This window comes from Protomyctophum parallelum (genome assembly GCF_964188405.1).
Source record: "Protomyctophum parallelum genome assembly, chromosome: 20".
Classification (NCBI taxonomy): Eukaryota; Metazoa; Chordata; class Actinopteri; order Myctophiformes; family Myctophidae; genus Protomyctophum; species Protomyctophum parallelum.
Genome location: NC_139718.1, coordinates 9,384,831 through 9,406,381, shown reverse-complemented (window position 1 = coordinate 9,406,381; position 21,551 = coordinate 9,384,831). Strand labels below are relative to the sequence as shown.

Sequence of the window (21,551 nt, the reverse complement as noted above, 5' to 3'; positions counted from 1 at the left end):
CATTCTGACCTGAGATCAGATTCATACGAGGTTTCCGCCGGACACACACTGGTCTGATGAACCCATTCTGACCTGAGATCAGATTCTAAAAATGTCAGTCGTTCTTCGATTTTTTTCAAAAATAGCAGACCTACAAGCTCGTATCGCGCCACTCGGTGGCGCGATATGAGCTTGTAGATCTGCTATTTTTCAATAGCTAAAGCATGACATGATGCTAATACCAAAATGGGTGCCCGGTCAGAATGGGTTAAAAGCTTGATGAAGGCTAAGTGTCAGCCTTCTGCCAAAACCAAGTTAAAATGGATTCCTTACATGAACCAATAACTCCTGCATTAAAAAAACGTTTTCAAAATTCAACCCTCAATGCAAATGGAGTAAAATGACCATGCATTATCTCTCCTTTTCTCCCAGAGCCAAAAACAACAAAAAACAGAAACTGCGATTCCTACTCTGGGTATTTATGATCACAAGATTTTTGGACAACAAGAAACACAGATCATGCCACAACAATAAGGATGGTTTCCTGGATAGTTCCCTGATGAAATAAAATCCATGATATGTACTGTACACGTAGGATGGTAATAAACGACATCCTCTGCAGCATAAAATTAAAGTGATGAACCGAGTCATGACGTACAGTCAGTGGCATCTAGATATGACCAATCAGTTAACCTTTTACAAATGTACAAACTTGCATAGATAAAGTGATATAGAGCAGCTTTGTAATAACCGTGTGCCCAAAATGGAACATTCCTTTATATTTACTTCTACTCTATCGTCCCTGCAAGAAGGAATAGCTACGTTGTTGGAGGTCACAGGACATTAAAACTCACACCACTAACGTATGCAAGTTTGCAACTCAAATTGACAGGCGCTCTTTTTTTTCCTCCTTTTTTTTTTTTAAGCATCACATCAAAGATCAGTTTCAGATGATAACAAAGAATTGTGGTTGAAAAGGACCTGCTTTTCGGTCCTAGATCATTTCTCCTGCCCCTCAGAGACTTGTAAATATGGGCCTTGGTTCACATAAAAACATAATGTTTTTAGGATAGTTGTTGCAATTACAGCAGTTTGGGTTATACAGAATGGCTATTAACAATGCAATGAATGTATGACATCATAGCATCAAGTGAAAAGGAAATAAAGGGTTACATTGACTTTACTGTAATGTTTTGAAAATGTCTTTAAATGTGCTTTCCCTGTGATGACAGCGGTCAGATTTTGACATTTGACTTTTTCTAATGCACAGGGGACATTCCCTTTTTTTGGCTACACTCAAATTAAGGCCATTAGATTCTATTTGGCTAAACCACTCACTGGGGTCAGAAAATGACTTCTGGTCTATAATAAAAGGTTACTCCAGTAAATAATTGTGAACACAAAATTCAGGTGAATTGAGTCTGTAAACAATTGAAAATAAACCAAAGAAATATGGTTACAATGACTGGTATTGCGCCCAGCGAGGCTTCCGAAGAATACCGTTATATATTTTTTTTCTTAAAAATTGATAAACTCTTCAAAATAAAACAAATGATATCCCTATTTATCCAATTCAATGTCTATACGTAACTTCGAACAGGGGGTGTGTCATATTTGTGGTTCACAAGCATCGGATGGACCATTCTAGAACAAAGCAAAAGACATGTAGCAAGTCTTAAAGTGACTGTCCTTCACCTCTGACATCTGGACCAAACAAACAGTTTGGGAAACACTCAAAGTACGGTACATACTTTAGACACAACTCTGGAGACAGTTCTATTAAAAGTTAAACGTTATATAAAACATTGACATCATTTTAGAGGACGTGCTGTACAGTGAGCTGTGAGGAGAATGCACCCCCCCCCCCCCCCTCTTCCCCTCCCCCTCGACCAATAACGAGGAACCATGTGTGAAAACAGAGTAGACCGCCAAACGCACGCAGTGCGACTCTTAACCGACCATTTCCACGTGGTGGCCATTTTGTTCTTCCTTCAAGACAGTATGGCATCAAAGTTAAATGGCCGACGTGTAAATATGGGCAATGCTACCGATGAAACCTTTAGCTACACAAAGAATGTGGTGGCGCGGGGGAGAAGCATTTCTTTCTTCTTCTTGTTTTTGCACGACAAGCCAACAAAACAGAGAGATCAGAAAACAGTCTTGACTTCTTTCGAACGCAGCTCCTGCAAGGTAGCGTCCATACAAGAGGACTGTAGATGCATTTTACAACATGTATATAATTTCCCCCGCTTGTCACGACAAAATGCCAAACCTACGTACGTACCTCGCCACAGTAACTGACCGACTACGGCCCCACCGCAACGGTGGGGGCCGTCTTTGCGCTACACGTGCCCAAACCACCACCGACACAAAAACACAAGGACACTTTGCAGTCCCTTTCTCAAGTCTTTCTGACCTCCCGTGACCTTTAAACCCCCGGGGTTACCTCCTCCTCCACGGGGGGGGGGGGGGGGGGATGTGGTCACTCTTCTCCCATAGCGGAGCGATGGATTCCAATGCGGCCAGGACCCGGTGCAGGCGGCGCGCGCCCGGCCCACCCCAAGAAAAAACAAAGCACTCAAAGCTGGAAGTAGGAAAACGATACAAAGAGGAGGGTGAAAGGTGAAAGAAGATGGCCCGTTCCGTGGGGCGGCTCGCCCACCTCATCCTGGGCGGGGCGGCTTCATTTTGTTTTTTTATTTTTTTAGGTGGGCAGGGGGTCGTCGTCTCCTTTGCTGCACTTGCACTTACAGCAGAGGACGATGGGCGTGGCCAACAGGAGGAAGGGGGAGGCGACCAGCAGCAGGAGGCCGAAACCAGCGAAGATCCCCACGACCTGAACACACACACACACACACACACACACACACACACACACACGACAATACATACACGCAAGCACAGCTTTCAATTTAATAGGAAATCACGCTTCGGTCTCTATACGACTTTCGTCAGGCTATATTTATAAAGTTAGCCTGACGTATGTGACGTAATGTTGTTCATTTTGGAAACACATTTTAATATGACAGTACCCATCTCTATTAATATTACAGTAGGTGTAACCGGGACACAGTTCTAGAGAAGCAACTCGAGCAACTACGAATTACCCCCCCCACCATTTAAAAAAGAATATATATATTTATTTTTTGGCGTGAACTACTCCTTTAACAATAGCACTGCCAATGCCATACATTTAGATTTTAGACGCATACTGTGGCTACTGTACCTCCAAGAGGAGCTTTGGTGTAGCTTTGGCGAAGATGTCATTGGACATCTTCGTTTTATTCAGCTACTCATCTTTATCTCTTAAGTAATCCGTCTGCTGATTACATTAAGTAATCTGTCTAATGATTACATTAAAAGAGAGAAAAACATGGATAACAGGGTGCCAGTTCTTCAATCATGAGTGCAATTCAGGTAACTCACCACACAGGGGCGCATGACACCGGTAAAACTCCAGTGGAACTGAACTGAATGCCAAACATGCAGTCATAGGCAACAGTGACTTATTATAATGAACCCCCCCTACCCCTCCCCCCGATTTCAGGGCACAGGGGACATTTTGGGATCACTTGAGGGCAAATCTTTGAAGGACAGGCACTCGTTATGTAAAAAACACACACACACACACACACATCTGCATCGGTAAATGCCTATTTTTGGCATTTTGAAAGGATCTGATGCGGAGAACAGCAACAGCTCCTTTGGTCAGAGTAACTAACGGGCCCTGAGAGAGTTAGTGTGTCAGACAACATTAGACACAGTCCTCCTTATGCTGTCTCACATGGTCACACACACACACACACACACACACACACACACACACACACACACGTGTGGTGGAGAAGCTGAGATTTTCATGTAAAGGCCAGATTTGTGAATTTATGAATGAAAGATCTCATAGCAAGGCTGGTCTGAACCAGACAGAGATGGAGACCAGAGAGAGAGAGAGAGAGAGAGAGAGAGAGAGAGAGCTGATCTGTGATGCATAATGTGTGCTGCGTCTCGTGCCAAAAATAGCAGACCTGCAAGCTCACGACGCGTCGCATCCGCGATGCGTTGTGAGCTTGTAGGTCAGCTATTTTTGGCGCGCGACACGGTCCTGCGGTGCAGTGTGAATGGGGCTTGGAGTGTGTCCATGACTCAGCCTGCCCCCCACTGGGCAACAGATGCCATTACCGTATACTAATAATGTTCACAACAAGTCTGTTGGACAGTGGAATGTGGCCCGCCTGGCTAGAAATGTTACTCCGCTCCTAAGATCAGATTCTAACAATGTCTTCTACATCCTGACAGTTTTCTGAAAAAGCTATGTTTCTATGTCACATTACATTTTTCAAAAAAACAGCAGACCTACAAGCTCGTAGCGCGCCACTCGGTGGCGCGCTATGAGCTTGTAGATCTATTTTTCAATAGCTAAAGCATAACATAATGCTAACACCAAAAGGGGTTCCCGCCCAGAATGGGTTAACCCATTAAGACCGGAGGCCGATTCTACAAATGTCTTCTAAATCCTTTTTAGAAGACAAAACGGTTTTCAGAAAAACTTATGTTGCTAATATATCAGTGGTTCTCAAACATTTCACGTCAAGCACTCCCAAACTACTGTATGTATCGTATGTAATATGCAGATCCCACAAACTCATAGTGCGGCGAGAAGTCACACGCTATGAGCTTGTTGTAGATCTGCTATTTTTGAATAGCCAAACTAAAATGACACGGATGCTTTGGTGTTAAAATGGTGCCAACTTAAAATAATGGTGCCAGTTAAGGAATGGTGCTAAGTTGAGGAACGCTGTTAAAAGGCCTCTACAGTACATCGTAAAGTGGAATGATGGTGAAGCTAAAGGTTGTGAACAGTGAACAGTGCCAGAGCTTCCTTGCTATGTAGCCGGTAGACCGTCGCATGCGGATTGAAAAGTGGGTAATCAAAGGGAATATTTTACATTACAATACTGTAGTCGCATCTTTCATTTGTCTACCACACAGGTCACTGGACATGTAGTTAACAGGCTTACCGCTCCTGGCGGAACGTTCCGTCATACGGAATCCAACTAGCAACTGCTTCGGGCGTAATGTTCCGTCTGATAAGCTTCATTATTGATATCAGACCGGATGGTCGCTGATTTCTTTTTTTATTATTATTATTTTGGCTTTTCCTTCTTTAGCGATCCTAGACCGGATTGCGCAACCGCGCTGCCGTCCACCTCCCGTTATATACAGGCCGACTAAAAAGCTGAATAACTCGAAATCTACGGAGCTCTCCATGGTTTGGATAAAACGTGCGAGGTTCGGAAGGTCTTTGTTGATTATCCGGTGGTCTAGATAGAGACATTGGCGCTTTATAGAGCAAGGCATGGCTTTATTTTAGCTCGCTAGCATCGACTCTATTTATTTAGCATTAAAAGACGGACGCCCCAGACGCGTGTGCTACATTGAAATCGTCTCGGCAGTCTGCGGTTGGCTCTGCGTCCAGCAGGGGGCAGTATAATGGGTTAAAAGGTCGATTTATACTTTGTTGCATGACGGTGGCGCTCACAGGAAAGCCTGAAGCACGGCATAAAATAAAGCTGATTCATAGCCCGATTCACACAGAACGGTGTTGCGCGCTAAAAATAGCTCCCAACGTCTGGTAGCTTTTAGATCTGCTACTTATGGCGAGTGACGGATTAGAATTTAAGCATAACAGAGACCCTCGGCACATGGCCCAAGCTGTCTTTGCCTATTACAGTCTGTAGCTGCGTGATATGTCTGCATGTGTGTGTGTGTGTGTGTGACAAAGACGTGAGTGAGGCGAAGAGAAGACGAGACAGAGACAGTGGGGGGGGGGGGGGGGGACATGCGTATGTAGCACATGCTGCAGTGCAGATAAAGAGGGGAGCCCTGAATGAGTGGAGGGGAATAAGGGAAGAAGAAGTCAGCCTCTCACCTGTGTTCTGTGTGTGTGTGTGTGTGTGTGTGTGTGTGTGTGTGTGTGTGTGCGTGCGTGCGTGTGACAGATAAAGAGGGGAGCCCTGAATGAGTGGAGGGGAATAAGAGGGAAGAAGAAGTCAGCCTCTCACCTGTGTTCTGTGTGTGTGTGTGTGTGTGTGTGCGTGCGTGCGTGTGACAGATAAAGAGGGGAGCCCTGAATGAGTGGAGGGGAATAAGAGGGAAGAAGAAGTCAGCCTCTCACCTGTGTTCTGTGTGTGTGTGTGTGTGTGTGTGCGCGTGCGTGTGACAGGTAAAGAGGGGAGCCCTGAATGAGTGGAGGGGAATAAGAGGGAAGAAGAAGTCAGCCTCTCACCTGTGTTCTGTGTGTGTGTGTGTGTGTGTGTGTGTGTGTGTGTGTGTGTGTGTGTGTGTGTGTGTGTGTGTGTGTGACAGATAAAGAGGGGAGCCCTGAATGAGTGGAGGGGAATAAGAGGGAAGAAGAAGTCAGCCTCTCACCTGTGTTCTGTGTGTGTGTGTGTGTGTGTGTGTGTGTGTGTGTGTGTGTGTGTGTGTGTGTGTGTGACAGATAAAGAGGGGAGCCCTGAATGAGTGGAGGGGAATAAGAGGGAAGAAGAAGTCAGCCTCTCACCTGTGTTCTGTGTGTGTGTGTGTGTGTGTGTGTGTGTGTGTGTGTGTGTGTGTGACAGATAAAGAGGGGAGCCCTGAATGAGTGGAGGGGAATAAGAGGGAAGAAGAAGTCAGCCTCTCACCTGTGTTCTGTGTGTGTGTGTGTGTGTGTGTGTGTGTGTGTGTGTGTGTGTGTGTGTGTGTGTGTGACAGATAAAGAGGGGAGCCCTGAATGAGTGGAGGGGAATAAGAGGGAAGAAGAAGTCAGCCTCTCACCTGTGTTCTGTGTGTGTGTGTGTGTGTGTGTGTGTGTGTGTGTGTGTGTGTGTGTGTGTGTGTGACAGATAAAGAGGGGAGCCCTGAATGAGTGGAGGGGAAGAAGAGGGAAGAAGAAGTCAGCCTCTCACCTGTGTTCTGTGTGTGTGTGTGTGTGTGTGTGTGTGTGTGACATAAAGAGGGGAGCCCTGAATGAGTGGAGGGGAATAAGAGGGAAGAAGAAGTCAGCCTCTCACCTGTGTTCTGTGTGTGTGTGTGTGCGTGTGTGTGGAATAAGAGGGAAGAAGAAGTCAGCCTCTCACCTGTGTTCTGTGTGTGTGTGTGTGCGTGTGTGTGGAATAAGAGGGAAGAAGAAGTCAGCCTCTCACCTGTGTTCTGTGCCAGATTACAGACGCCCTGGAGTGGCCCAGTTTGTTACGACAGGGCCCTTTGTCATAGTGGATCAGGAGGAAGTCATCCTGTCACACAGACACACACAGACACACACACAGACACACAGGCGCACAGACACACACACATACAATTAGCGGGCTGAGGAGCACATGCCACATGCAGCTACAGTATTCAGAGAAAATGGCTTTTAAATGGCCCGTGCGGTCCACTGTACTGTATGTGTAAGCAGAATTACATGAGGTTAAGTAAGACACATTCCAGCTTAGAAGCCGAGTCGAAAAGGACCGTAAACAATAAATACTAAATAAACACTAAAAGGTTTACTTTATTTTGATACATTTCGCAGGCAGCGTGGCTTTGGAGCAGTATTATTCATTAACCTTATTTCTGGGAGAACGGGACAATTGTTATTGACAACTAGAAATAGTACTGTTACTGTACATTACTTTGTTATGAATATCCAGGCGGCCAGAGTGGGAAAGAAATTCTTCTGATAAGGAAAAGCCATTACTGGCATAAGTATGGAAGCTCATTTCTGCCAATGTGATGAAAAGGAAAGAGAAAAAAAAACATGCAAGTCATTATAATGATGAACTACCTCAGAATAATGACTTTGCGTGTCAAAATAACGAGAAACACTCTCAAAATAACGACTAACGGCCCTACCTTCATCCAGCACAAAATGGCACCAAAACGCAGTGCAATTGTCATGGTTAGTGTACAACCAATCATAGACTGTAAAAAATATGGACAAAGCGTTCCCCGGGTCTAACATGAACGTAAAATGAAGCCCGTCAGTCCTTGTATTGTAAATCGCCATCTTTCTAGATCCGTTTGGGCCCAGCTGGCCCATTGGCTGGCCCAGACAACGAGGCGGGAATTCCCCCCTTCTTCTCCGTTGGTTTTTATTTTGACTCGAGTGGGTGGGGGATCCCGATCATAGACTGTAAAGGTAGCCACGCCCCTCAGAACATACGCGACTTTATGGTCATTCTTTTAATAAATGGGACCATCATTTTCCAAAAAGAATATTATGACATTAGAAATGAGACTTTAAACTAGTGACTGGAAGCAGAAAGTATTCATGACCAAGTTTATTAAGGTAATACAGTCTAGGTGAAGTTGGGCCCAAATACATGGACTTCTATGGGGCTATGGGTTTTTTTGGGCCCAATGACAGCGCCACAACAGGCCATTATATGAACTTTCAGGAAATCCCGATTTCCTTGGTGGCTTCACAAAATATCTGTCTGACTGCCCCCCCTGCAACCAATGCAGTTGTCATTTTCACACACACACACACACACACAGCACCGCCACCCCCATTAACTTCTTTACTGCCATCTAGCGTTCAAAAACTTTGACTGCTTCTGACGCCGTTTCACTCCAATGCTACGGAAATTGATTTGTTTCCGGGTTGACCCCTTTTGGTGTTAGCATTATGTTATGCATTAGCTATTGAAAAATAGCAGATCTACAAGCTCATAGCGCGCCACCGAGTGGCACGCTACGAGCTTGTAGGTCTGCTATTTTTTGAAAAATCGAAGAACGACTGACATAGAAACATAGTTTTTTCAGAACACTGTCAGGATGTAGAAGACATTTAAAAAAAAAAAAATGTATTTTGCGACGTATTTGGCAATTTGACCGGTGTGCCGATGTGTGCGTTGGTCTAAAGTCTAGTATGTCTGTGCTATTTAAAGAGCGCATTAGATAGCAGATCTACCAACATATACAGTAGGTGGGTACGCAACACACGCAAACCACTTGCAATCTTAATCCATCCAAATTCAACACGGTGCGACTTTGGTCGCATTCTTTCACTTGGTGCACAAGCAGATCTGTTTCCACCACAGAGAACATTGCATCTCCATTCTCCACCATCTTGCCGAATCAGTCATAACAAACAATGTGCCAGGTACAGGCGCACCTAGCTCTTAAAGGTACAGGCACACCTAGCTCTTAAAGGTACAGGCGCACCTAGCTCTTAAAGGGAATGTGAGATGACGCCGATTGTTCTCATTTAGGTCATGTCCAAAACACACGCATGACTAATTCAGACTATAACTGCATGTGCCGTACTCACCCAAGGTGCAGCTTTAGACCATGCATTCAACTACGACCCTCGTTTTATTTGACATTACCAAGTCATTATCTGTGAAATACTGAGTAATTTATTCTGGGCGGGAACCCCTTTTGGTGTTAGCATTATTTTATAATATAGCTATTTTTGAAAAAAATCGAAGAACGACTGACATAGAAACATAGCTTTTTCAGAAAACTGTCAGGATTTAGAAGACAATTTTAGAATCTGATCTCAGGTCAAAATGGGTTAAGCCCTAATTGCAGTTCCGATCCAAAACAGGGACGCCAGGATAAAAGTGCTTAATTGTTTTTCTGCTCTTACTTACTGTTGCTATGAATCATGGATATATAAGGAAAGCCATTATGGACCAGTTCTAGTGCACAACTCACATCCAGAGATTCCAGACAGTACCAGCAGAAGGCGTGTTTACAGTTCTTGCACATCATCTGGGCACACCCCTCGTCTCTCTCAATGTAGACTTTACATTTGGGACATCGTTTGATGGGGGCGTCGTCTTCCTCATTCTTGAAGAAGGAGCTGAGAGAAAAGAGAGAGAAGGAGGAATTAGATTTGTTCAGTGAAAAGCCACGGAATAAAAAAGCCACAGTGTCAAGGAATAAAATCCTATTTGCAGATACTTTGTCAGGACTTGTTAGTAACGCACTGATCAATATTCAGGACTTGTTAGTAACGCGCTGATCAATATTCAGGACTTGTTAGTAACGCACTGATCAATATTCAGGACTTGTTAGTAACGCGCTGATCAATATTCAGGACTTGTTAGTAACGCGCTGATCAATATTCAGGACTTGTTAGTAACGCACTGATCAATATTCAGGACTTGTTAGTAACGCGCTGATCAATATTCCGCAGGCTTTTGTCCAAATGAAAGTGAGACGCCGGAAGCTCATATTCATGCCGTTCTTTTAACAAACTGTTGCGGTAATGAACCTTGACGTCAAGGGTTCTTAAGCGTGTTTGAATCATTGGGCCCAGCCTCCTGGGCCCATATTTTCCGCTCCGCTGTTCATGTCAGTGATTCTATATCCATTCCTCCTGTTTCAGTAAAGTGCTGACTGCACAAGGCCGGAGGTGAGAAGGTAGCTGTCCTTCTCTGTGCCCTCTTCAAGACACAAAACAAGCCCCTTCATTTCCAGGCCAATTCTCTCGTATTGATCGAACCGGGCTCCGAGTGGTTTAAGGCGCGTATGCGCACACACACACACACACACACACACACACACACACACACACACACACACACACACACACACACACACACACACACACACACACACACACACACACACACACACACACACACACACACACACACACACACACACACACACACACACACACACACACACACACACACACACACACACACAGACCCCCATTCATCCGACACCTGGCAGCCATCTTGAAACAAAAAACCCTCAAATTTGCTCAGGGGGAAGGAGTAGGTTTTCGCGCAATGCACTGTATCAGAATCAGTCCCATCCTTGATAGTTTTTGGTCAGTCATGATATAGCCAATGGAAAGGTGAAAATAAGACATTTTAGACACAAGCTTATAACTGAGGATAGACTAAACTGCACTTACGTATCTGCTTTGCATTATGGGAAGCTGTTAAAGCAATAGATCACTTTGGTACTTAGAGGTTTGGGTTTTGTACATGATGTAAACTAGTCCATTGGTGAGACACATCACTTCTTTGACTACCATTGTACATCACAATTTGGCCAATGTTTGACCAGTTTGTATAGTATCGTTTGTTGATTACTTTTGATGCAGTAATGGTCGTATTACTTTTCTTTCTTTCTTTTAGGTATTAAAATGGACTTAAAAGTTCTGAAATTGTCACTCTGGGGACCACCATTTTGGCAACTATTTCCCTACACGAGCACTGACATTTCTACTGTATATATATATATATATATATATATATATATATATATACACACAGTACACACTGTAATCACCTGATTTCGCGGGAATGTACCTTGTGTGTGCTTCACTTCCTCCACACTTCCTACTGTATATTCAGTTCTGTAAAGTCCCTTGTAAATATTGGTAGTTGCTGGTTGCATTTCTTCTGGGCTTGTTTCTAAAGGGTACAGTAGTACTTATTTGGGCTTGCTTCCGGTTCTCACATTTCTTCACGTCTAGAAGCCCAGATTAATATGCACTTGTCCACGGACATCCATCTGAAAATATTTTTTGCCAGGGACCCCATAGAAGGTTAAAAACTTAAAATGTAAAAAAATAAAAAATATTCTCAATATCTTTGAAAATAACAGATACGTGTCGCTGTGAGCTTGTAGATCTGCTATTTTCAAATAGCCGATTTGTACATTTGCGCTTGTTTTCATAGACCTGGCCACTTCACAGCAGCAAGAGGAAGAGAAAGTTATGAACACGCAAAGGCTCATGGGACACTGGAAACAGGTGGATACCAAAGGCTCATGGGACACTGGAAACAGGTGGATACCAAAGGCTCATGGGACACTGGAAACAGGTGGATACCGTTGAGATAAATTGGACTTTGACCTTCAGACAGTAGCTCTTGGCAGTTGTTACCTGACCACAGGAGAGACCGAGAGCACCTAGTTGTTATATTAGCATATTCTACCATACAGATTTGTTTTATTTACCAAAAAGAAAAAATTAGGTATGGATTGCATATTAATTAATTAATCCCTCGATAGCGTATTGCCACGGTTTTATCGCGCGTAACACTTACTTTGAAGAGCCAAATATCCAGTAACCGAATGTTACAATGACTCTTGATGTGGTCTCATGCCCCGGATGTTGTCGTGCCGTTGAAAACCCTTGTCTTCACCAGAAACGGCCCCCTCAATGTCGTCTCTGAGATACAGAGCTGTGAATGGTGGGCTTAGACTGGAAGTGAACCAGAAACGGCCCCCTCAATGTCGTCTCTGAGATACAGAGCTGTGAATGGTGGGCTTAGACTGGAAGTGAACCAGAAACGGCCCCCTCAATGTCGTCTCTGAGATACAGAGCTGTGAATGGTGGGCTTAGACTGGAAGTGAACCAGAAACGGCCCCCTCAATGTCGTCTCTGAGATACAGAGCTGTGAATGGTGGGCTTAGACTGGAAGTGAACCAGAAACGGCCCCCTCAATGTCGTCTCTGAGATACAGAGCTGTGAATGGTGGGCTTAGACTGGAAGTGAACCAGAAACGGCCCCCTCAATGTCGTCTCTGAGATACAGAGCTGTGAATGGTGGGCTTAGACTGGAAGTGAACCAGAAACGGCCCCCTCAATGTCGTCTCTGAGATACAGAGCTGTGAATGGTGGGCTTAGACTGGAAGTGAACCAGAAACGGCCCCCTCAATGTCGTCTCTGAGATACAGAGCTGTGAATGGTGGGCTTAGACTGGAAGTGAACCAGAAACGGCCCCCTCAATGTCGTCTCTGAGATACAGAGCTGTGAATGGTGGGCTTAGACTGGAAGTGAACCAGAAACGGCCCCCTCAATGTCGTCTCTGAGATACAGAGCTGTGAATGGTGGGCTTAGACTGGAAGTGAACCAGAAACGGCCCCCTCAATGTCGTCTCTGAGATACAGAGCTGTGAATGGTGGGCTTAGACTGGAAGTGAACCAGAAACGGCTCCCTCAATGTCGTCTCTGAGATACAGAGCTGTGAATGGTGGGCTTAGACTGGAAGTGAACCAGAAACGGCCCCCTCAATGTCGTCTCTGAGATACAGAGCTGTGAATGGTGGGCTTAGACTGGAAGTGAAAATGGCCGCGGCCAGTGTCCCTCTCTGTGTTGATGGTAGCAACATCAACTAGCATTACGATCGGATGAAAAAATGGATTAAACAATACAAACCCTCAAACCGGGCTAGGGTACTAATTTAAACCTTCGTGTTCCTCGTTTCTGGCGGACTCCGTGTTAAGTGTTCCTTAATATCGTACCCTAAAATCACTGCCCACCTCTGTGCTTCTCTTCATTCATTACTTCATTATAGAGGGTATGTCGTATGTGTGACTGTGACATCATCATCATACCCGGAAGTTCTGCAGGCACGCCTACTGAGTGGCAAAAAACTACTTTCAGGCATTGATTGTGTTAAACGACTCGACTTGCCACTCACTTAATGCCCTCTATTGCCTCCAAACACAAAAAAACAAAAAAAAGAATAAAATACAAAATACCAAAACATTTCTAAATAAAATAATCCTTTTTATCTTCAATGCAAAGTGTCCAAGATTCATGAGCACTTCTTAGTAGTTATTAGTAGTACACCTACAGTCATATAGAGAAATGCCAGAGGAAACTACCTGGAGGAAACTCCCTTCCCTGGAATACTGTGGCCAAAGCAAGGAAACTAACACAGGAAACCGAAACCTTATCAGAGTCAAGCAGAGGGTGTGGTGCTCAATGGAACCTTTCACAGAAGGAACAAATGCCCTTTTCCACAACAACAGCATCGGCCAGCAGGTTCTAAAAGGCTTTACATTCAAAGGTTCATCCTTTTTCAAAGATATAGAGGAGAACACATGCAGGTGAAGCCGTTTAGTTGTGTTAGGGCAAGTCTTCAGTGACAGTCTCACAGCCAGAAGGTGTGGTTCCAACACCAAGGCCTCTAATTTGAGGGCGGTGAGGTTAATGCATTTCGGCTGTGTTTATCGGCGGGTTCAGAAGTTTGACAGGCGGCAGCAGCAGAACCGGTTACAACATCTGGTGCTAACGGAAACAAAGACGGGCTTGAATGAAGCGCAACAATCCATCACAAGACTGCTGCCATTTTTCTAGCATTTTATTTTGCCATTTTATTTCTGAGTCTGTGTGTGCCCCCAATCCAGTAAACATCGTTCTCCAAAAAGGGGGGGGGGGGGAAGAGAAGATGTCCGTTTGCCGGCTTATAATATGGGCCGACATTATCGTCAGACTTGCTCATTCAGCAGAATATTGCTGGAAGACCCGGTCAGGAACAACGTCATTCACGGCGACGGTTGAGGTTGACACTTTAGTTGACATGAGTGGCGGGATATTTGCTTTGTGTCTGCGAGGATGTCATAGAAAAAACACTGTGCTGAAGAACCAAGAGTTACATCTCAATGGCAGTTTTAACCCATTTTGGTCGGGAACCCCTTTATGCTTTAGCTATTGAAAAATAGCAGATCTACAAGCTCATAGCGCGCCACCGAGTGGCGCGCTACGAGCTTGTAGGTCTGCTATTTTTGAAAAAAATCGAAGAACGACTGACATAGAGACATGGCTTTTTCAGAAAACTGCCATTTTCAAACAGACATTTTTATATCTTCAGGTCAGGTCAGAATAGATTAATTTAATGCCACTGGCTTAGGTGAGCCACGCCAAGCGTAGACGGAGACAAGGAAGCTCCTTTCTCCTCCTCCGTGCAGCCGGGGGTTTTCACAGGAAAGACGAGCTCCTAAAGCAGAAGCTGTAATCTGTGGACATGTACGAGCAGCCCTCTCCACTTTCCCTTCCTCCGTCCTCGGATGCCGTGAGCCTGCTTTATACTTCGGCATACGGCAGCGTCGCTCGCCGAAAATAGTAGCTCTGCAACGTGTCGCACCACGTGACCGCACTGCTATTTTCCAGGGAATGACTACTACTACTATTAATCTATATATAATATATATTAATAAATACATTGAGAGTGTACATCATGACTGCAGCTTAGATTTGGGAAGATAGATTTTAACGTCTGGCTAATGGCTAAATACTTTTATGTTGGCTGTATCCTGGACCAAAGCTCGGGCTAACCTGAGCTGCCCTGTCAGAAGCCACAGGGACGCCTAAGCCGACTGCCGATCCATATTAAATACAATACACCAATCCCGACTGTTTTCCACACGTGCAGGCTTCCTGGAACTGGAAGCCATGTCTCTTTAAGAGCCAATATTCATTGATCATCTGCACTTGTCTGAGACCTACTTATCTCCCAAGTGATAGCTAAAAGGTCAGGAGAGCCAGCAGGCCGATCACAACTAAATGCACTAATAAAGTCATTATTAATTAGTAATTTGTTAAACGGGAAAAGGGGCTTTGTTAAGCCCTCCATATTATCATATATGGGCAAATCCTGCGTGAAAAGTGGGACTGATCTGTGCAGGCAGTGTGGAGCTATGTGACAGTGTTTCTTCATTCAGACATTGAGTTAATTAATTATAGATTTGATGATGAATACGGTTTCTGGTATAGGAGCACTGCCACATTGTGAGGTCACAACCTCATGGTGCTCGGTGAACTGAAGATGTTATGGTCAACTGAGCAGAAATGATGACCTCTGAATGACCCCCCATGAGGGCAGCACAGCACCTCTACTGTATGGGGTGGCTGTGGCTCAGGAGGCAGAGGAGGTGGCTTCCTATAGGCGTACAGTAGAAACACCTCTACTGTATGGGGTGGCTGTGGCTCAGGAGGTAGAGGAGGTGGCTTCCTATAGGCGTATAAACAGCACCTCTACTGTATGGGGTGGCTGAGGCTCAGGAGGTAGAGGAGGTGGCTTCCTATAGGCGTAGAAACACCTCTACTGTATGGGGTGGCTGTGGCTCAGGAGGTAGAGGAGGTGGCTTCCTATAGGCGTAGAAACACCTCTACTGTATGGGGTGGCTGTGGCTCAGGAGGTAGAGGAGGTGGCTTCCTATAGGCGTATAAACACAGCACCTCTACTGTATGGGGTGGCTGAGGCTCAGGAGGCAGAGGAGGTGGCTTCCTATAGGCGTATAAACACCTCTACTGTATGGGGTGGCTGTGGCTCAGGAGGCAGAGGAGGTGGCTTCCTATAGGCGTATAAACAGCACCTCTACTGTATGGGGTGGCTGAGGCTCAGGAGGTAGAGGAGGTGGCTTCCTATAGGCGTAGAAACACCTCTACTGTATGGGGTGGCTGTGGCTCAGGAGGCAGAGGAGGTGGCTTCCTATAGGCGTATAAACACCTCTACTGTATGGGGTGGCTGTGGCTCAGGAGGCAGAGGAGGTGGCTTCCTATAGGCGTAGAAACACCTCTACTGTATGGGGTGGCTGTGGCTCAGGAGGCAGAGGAGGTGGCTTCCTATAGGCGTATAAACACCTCTACTGTATGGGGTGGCTGAGGCTCAGGAGGCAGAGGAGGTGGCTTCCTATAGGCGTAGAAACACCTCTACTGTATGGGGTGGCTGTGGCTCAGGAGGTAGAGGAGGTGGCTTACTATAGGCGTATAAACAGCACCTCTACTGTATGGGGTGGCTGTGGCTCAGGAGGTAGAGGAGGTGGCTTCCTATAGGCGTAGAAACACCTCTACTGTATGGGGTGGCTGAGGCTCAGGAGGTAGAGGAGGTGGCTTCCTATAGGCGTAGAAACACCTCTACTGTATGGGGTGGCTGTGGCTCAGGAGGTAGAGGAGGTGGCTTCCTATAGGCGTAGAAACACAGCACCTCTACTGTATGGGGTGGCTGTGGCTCAGGAGGTAGAGGAGGTGGCTTACTATAGGCGTATAAACAGCACCTCTACTGTATGGGGTGGCTGTGGCTCAGGAGGTAGAGGAGGTGGCTTCCTATAGGCGTATAAACACAGCACCTCTACTGTATGGGGTGGCTGTGGCTCAGGAGGTAGAGGAGGTGGCTTCCTATAGGCGTATAAGCAGGAGGTAGAGGAGGTGGCTTCCTATAGGCGTAGAAACACCTCTACTGTATGGGGTGGCTGTGGCTCAGGAGGCAGAGGAGGTGGCTTCCTATAGGCGTATAAGCAGGAGGTAGAGGAGGTGGCTTCCTATAGGCGTATAAACACGCATTAAAGAAATGCCTCTTTATTCCAAAACTAGGCCACCTGGGGCCTACTTGGGAACGATGCAAGTTGGGAACCTAGTATGCAATACCCGTTGTCTTAGCAACCGTTTTAATCGTCTGTCTGCCTGTCTGTATCCGTCTGTCTGCCTGTCTGTATCAGTCTGCCTGTCTGTATCCGTCTGTCTGCCTGTCTGTATCCGTCTGTCTGCCTGTCTGTATCAGTCTGCCTGTCTGTATCCGTCTGTCTGCCTGTCTGTATCTGTCTGTCTGTCTGTCTGCCTGTGTCTGAAGAGCGCAAACTGACCGTGAAAAGTGGACTGGTTAAGTAATCAAATGGCAGGTGTGGAAAGCAATTGGCTGAGGCAGAGGCTGGTGAGGGGTCCACTGGCAGCGCCTGACCACAGCCTTTCGTGGCGGTTATGTACAACCGTGTATGCGACCGTACACACACACAGTGCATTAATTGTAAGATGTTGTCCCATATCCCAACATAAACAGTTTGAATTGTAGTATTTTTATTTAAAAAATGATCCAACTTTTTGACCCTTTTGAAACTTCCATAGAAAACACTGATAGAAGCTGCAGCCTTCATCATCACAAAAGTCTTTTTCAGGCTTTTATTGTCTCCACCAGCCGAAGGCATGGGGAGAGTATGTTTTGCACTCCGTCCGTCCGTCCGTGTGTCCGTGTGTCCGTCCGTCCGTCCGTCCGTCCGTCCGTCCGTGACCAGCTAATCTCAGCCACCGTTAACCCGGTCGATGCCAAATTTTGCACACACACTCCCTGGATGCCAACCATGAACCTCTGCCCCAAACTTTCCAGAACGGCCTGTTATAGCGCCACCAGGAGGCCGCTTTGTGCAAAACAAGTTTTTTCACAGTACACCTACAGATTTTGTCCAAACATCACGCAAATTAGTACACAGTCTCTCTAGAGCCATTCAACGAAACGGGTCTTTCAGATTTCTCACACTCCATCCTGATTGGTTAAGATTGGCTTCCAAAGTTCACAGGAGTGCTCAGTTTCAAACAAAATGCTGCAAATCATGAACACATCGCGTGATTTCCCTGAAATTGTGCACGCACATTCCCACTAGGCCGAGGACGAAATGCCACATGAACAATTTCAACTCAGCCTCAAGGTGGCGCTATAACTGGCCCAAAAGTGTTTTTACCTCTAACTGCACGGATCTGTGGATAACCTGGTGGAGACCTGTGCCCAGAAGGGCACTTTTTCTAGTTTTTTTTACTTTCAACATGTTTATAAAATAAAATATCAAATTCAGACTAGAGAGAGAGAGAGACATGTTGATAATCTCTGAGGCAGTTGCAATGGAGGTAATAAGAACGGTACCTAGAGGCAGCGGTGACCGAACGGTTTGCGGAGCGGTCTTGATATCGGAAGGTCGCTAGTTCGTATCCCCGGACCGGCACGTTAAAATTACCACCGCTGAAGTGCCCTTGAGCAAGGCATTGAACCCCTACCATGAAATGTTCTATGAGCAGGGCCTGGCTGTAAACAAGTTCTTGAGCTTAGTCCAGTTACCCTGCAGGGTAAACATAGTACCTTTCCTTTCCTTACCTGTTCTCTCCCGGTAGGAAGGAGGCGATGGGCAGGTTGCTCTCCTGGCAGGCCTGCCCGGGGTGCCAGTTGGCCTTGCAGGCCGAGCAGAACTCCAGGGCACAGACGGCGCACTGGACCAGCTGGGGCAGCGCCGGAGGGTCCGCCTCCTTGAGCTGGCACACGGCCTGGCACGTAGAGGACGGGCACCACGTCCGGCACGGGTCCAGAAGCACCTCTGGGGGTCACGCACGCGCACGCACACGCACACACAAAAATAAAATAAGAATATATCAGTGTGTATCTCTTTTTGAAAAGAGGCGTCTTAACCCATTCTGACCTGAGATCAGATTAAACAAATGTCTATTACATCCTGACAGTTTCATTATTAACCCATTCTGACCCGAGATCAGATTCTAAAAGTGTCTTTGATTTTTAAAAAATAGCAGACCTACAAGCTTGTAGCGCGCCACTCGGTGGCGCGCTATGAGCTTGTAGATCTGCTATTTTTCAATAGCTAAAGCATAACGTAATGCTAACACCAAAAGGGGTTACCGCCCAATATGGGTTAACACCAACAGTCACGCTTTGTCTGGTGGCGAGAGGCCACGGCGGTCATGTTTCACGGACATGATGTCTTTATCCCATTTTGGGGCGGGAGGAACCCCCTTTTGGTGTTAGCATTATGCTATGCTTTTTAGCTATTGAAAAATAGCAGATCTACAAGCTCATAGCGCGCCACTACGAGCTTGTAGGTCTGCTATTTTTGAAAAATGTTAGAACCACTGACATAGAAACATATGCTTTTTCAGAAAACCGTCAGGATGTAGAAGACATTATTTTTTATCTGATCTCAGGTCAGAATGGGTGAAGACGCAACAATCGCCACAGTGTTTTTGGAGACGCCCACTGAATGGCACCGTCCAATCCAAGACCAACCTCTGTCGTCGTCTTCTACGTGTTCCAAGTGTCTTGTATTGGAAAGTTCATATTGGGGTTTTATTATTTCTGTAATTATTCTTTCAACTGGCAAGCTCAATTGACAGGTCAGAAGAATATTTATATATTTGTCTACATTCAGCATTTGTTTCTTAATTATATGGCCAGGCAAACAACCATTTCCGAGGTCCATGCCTTTCACAGATTCCCCATGGCTGTATACAGTCGGAAACCCCCAAAAACACTTTGAGTTTCAGTGGCTTTCTATTAAAGCTGCTAATTGTTATGTGTTGATTAAGGTCCAAAGCACACATTCAACAATGCAGTCTGGGCAGTGGGCACCGTCCTGGAAAAAAATATGGAATGATTACAGCAGTGATTCAAGCCTGGCTGCACTGATTAAACGGCTGAACGCTTTTATCCAAGCAACATCAATGGCCCTCTTTGAGGGTTTCTCTGAGGAATGTTTATTTTCTTTCTTCCTTCCCTTAATATTTTTAGGCAGTCGTTGCTTTATTTAGATAGGATTGTAGAGGGACAGGAAACAGAGGGCAGAGCGAGGAGGACAATGCTACACAGGTAGTGTCTCCGGCCAGGAGTCAAACTAGGAACGTTATGGTTGTAATCTGGTCACATTTTGGCACGGCCAGTTTAGAGGATATTTACTCATTATGGCAACCTTTCTCAAACAGCCCCACGTTTGGGTCTCTGACACATTTATATGGGTAGCGAGTAAATATCCCCCTTTTTATTATATATAAAAAAAATAAAAAAGAAACAGGGAGAGACAGTTTGATAAGTTTTGGCTGCCCCTTGTCCATTACCTGAGTAGAAACAATTAATAGGCCCAGGCCGTAGCGTAACGGTCTGGGCACCGGACTGGTAATCCAGTCGCAGTGTGCCGCGGGTTCGACTCCCGGACCCGACACGGCCTTTACTGCATGTCATCCCCCCATCTCTCTCCCGTTTCCTGTCAGCCTACTGTCTGTCCCTTCAAAAATCAATAAAAGGCGTAAGCCGCAAAAAAATATCTTAAAAAAAAAAAAAAAAAAAAAAAATTAATAGACAGGATACCATTGATATGGTTGACTGTATGCCATTTTCTTTTCAGATGTTTTCCATGAGCTTTCTATCATCTTAATATATAGTATGCAGTGTCACTGAGCAGTATGGGTGGGAGGGTTAAGGGATTTCTTAATCTTTTTTGTCTCGTTTATTTTTTCTTTAATTTTGTTTCATTAAAAAAAAAAGTATTTCATATCATAATGTTTGTAACAATATATAATCTGTTCAATAACAATATATTTGACAAAATTATATATATATATAAAGAAATCTCAACTTTTCATCAATTAAAAACAAAGTAAAAACAACATTTCCTAAAAAAAGAAAGAAACCCTGAATAACTAAAATAAAGTGTTTAAGAAGTAGCGCAAATAGCAGATCTACAAGCTTGTTGGATCTGCTATTTGCACTAGTTTGGGTCACACGGGGCAAACGTCTAATTTCTCTTTTGGGTCTTCAGCTAAAGTTTGGGATCCACTGCATTATGGGATATCATGCAGGCCCCTATGCTGTGTATCATTGTCTGCTCGTGTGTATTATGTGTGCATGTGCACGTGTCTGCTCGTGTGTATTATGTGTGCATGTGCACGTGTCTGCTCGTGTGTATTATGTGTGCATGTGCACGTGTCTGCGTGCGTGCGATGGGTTCGTTCCAGTTCCTGCTGGGAACCCACCAAAAAATGATTGGTAGCGAGGCTAACAGCTTGCTTTAGCCCATTTTGGGCGGGAACCCCTTTTGGTGTTAGCAGATCTAAAATAGCAGATCTACAAGCCCATAGCGCGCCACAGAGTGGCGCGCCACGGGCTTGTAGGTCTGCTATTTTTGAAAAATCGAAGAACGACTGACATAGAAACATGGCTTTTTCTGAAGACTGTCAGGATGTAGAAGACATTTTTTTGGAATCTGATCTCAGGTCAGAATGGGCTAGCTGGTGGCGTTTCACCAG

At 45.4% G+C, this 21,551-nt stretch overlaps 1 protein-coding gene across 1 annotated transcript in view; it reads right to left on the bottom strand.

The window, feature by feature from the left end:
• Positions 1-233: 233 nt before the first annotated feature.
• The window catches only part of rnf144aa (ring finger protein 144aa), a 69,017-nt gene continuing 47,699 nt past the window's right edge, over positions 234-21,551 (bottom strand). The window contains exons 5-8 of the mRNA XM_083792281.1: positions 18,622-18,838; positions 9,664-9,811; positions 7,164-7,253; positions 234-2,815 (exon numbers count right to left, since the gene is read on the bottom strand). Coding sequence (XP_083648407.1) covers positions 2,684-2,815; positions 7,164-7,253; positions 9,664-9,811; positions 18,622-18,838 — 587 coding nt within the window. The 3' untranslated portion in view covers positions 234-2,683. The remainder of the gene's footprint in view (positions 2,816-7,163; positions 7,254-9,663; positions 9,812-18,621; positions 18,839-21,551) is intronic.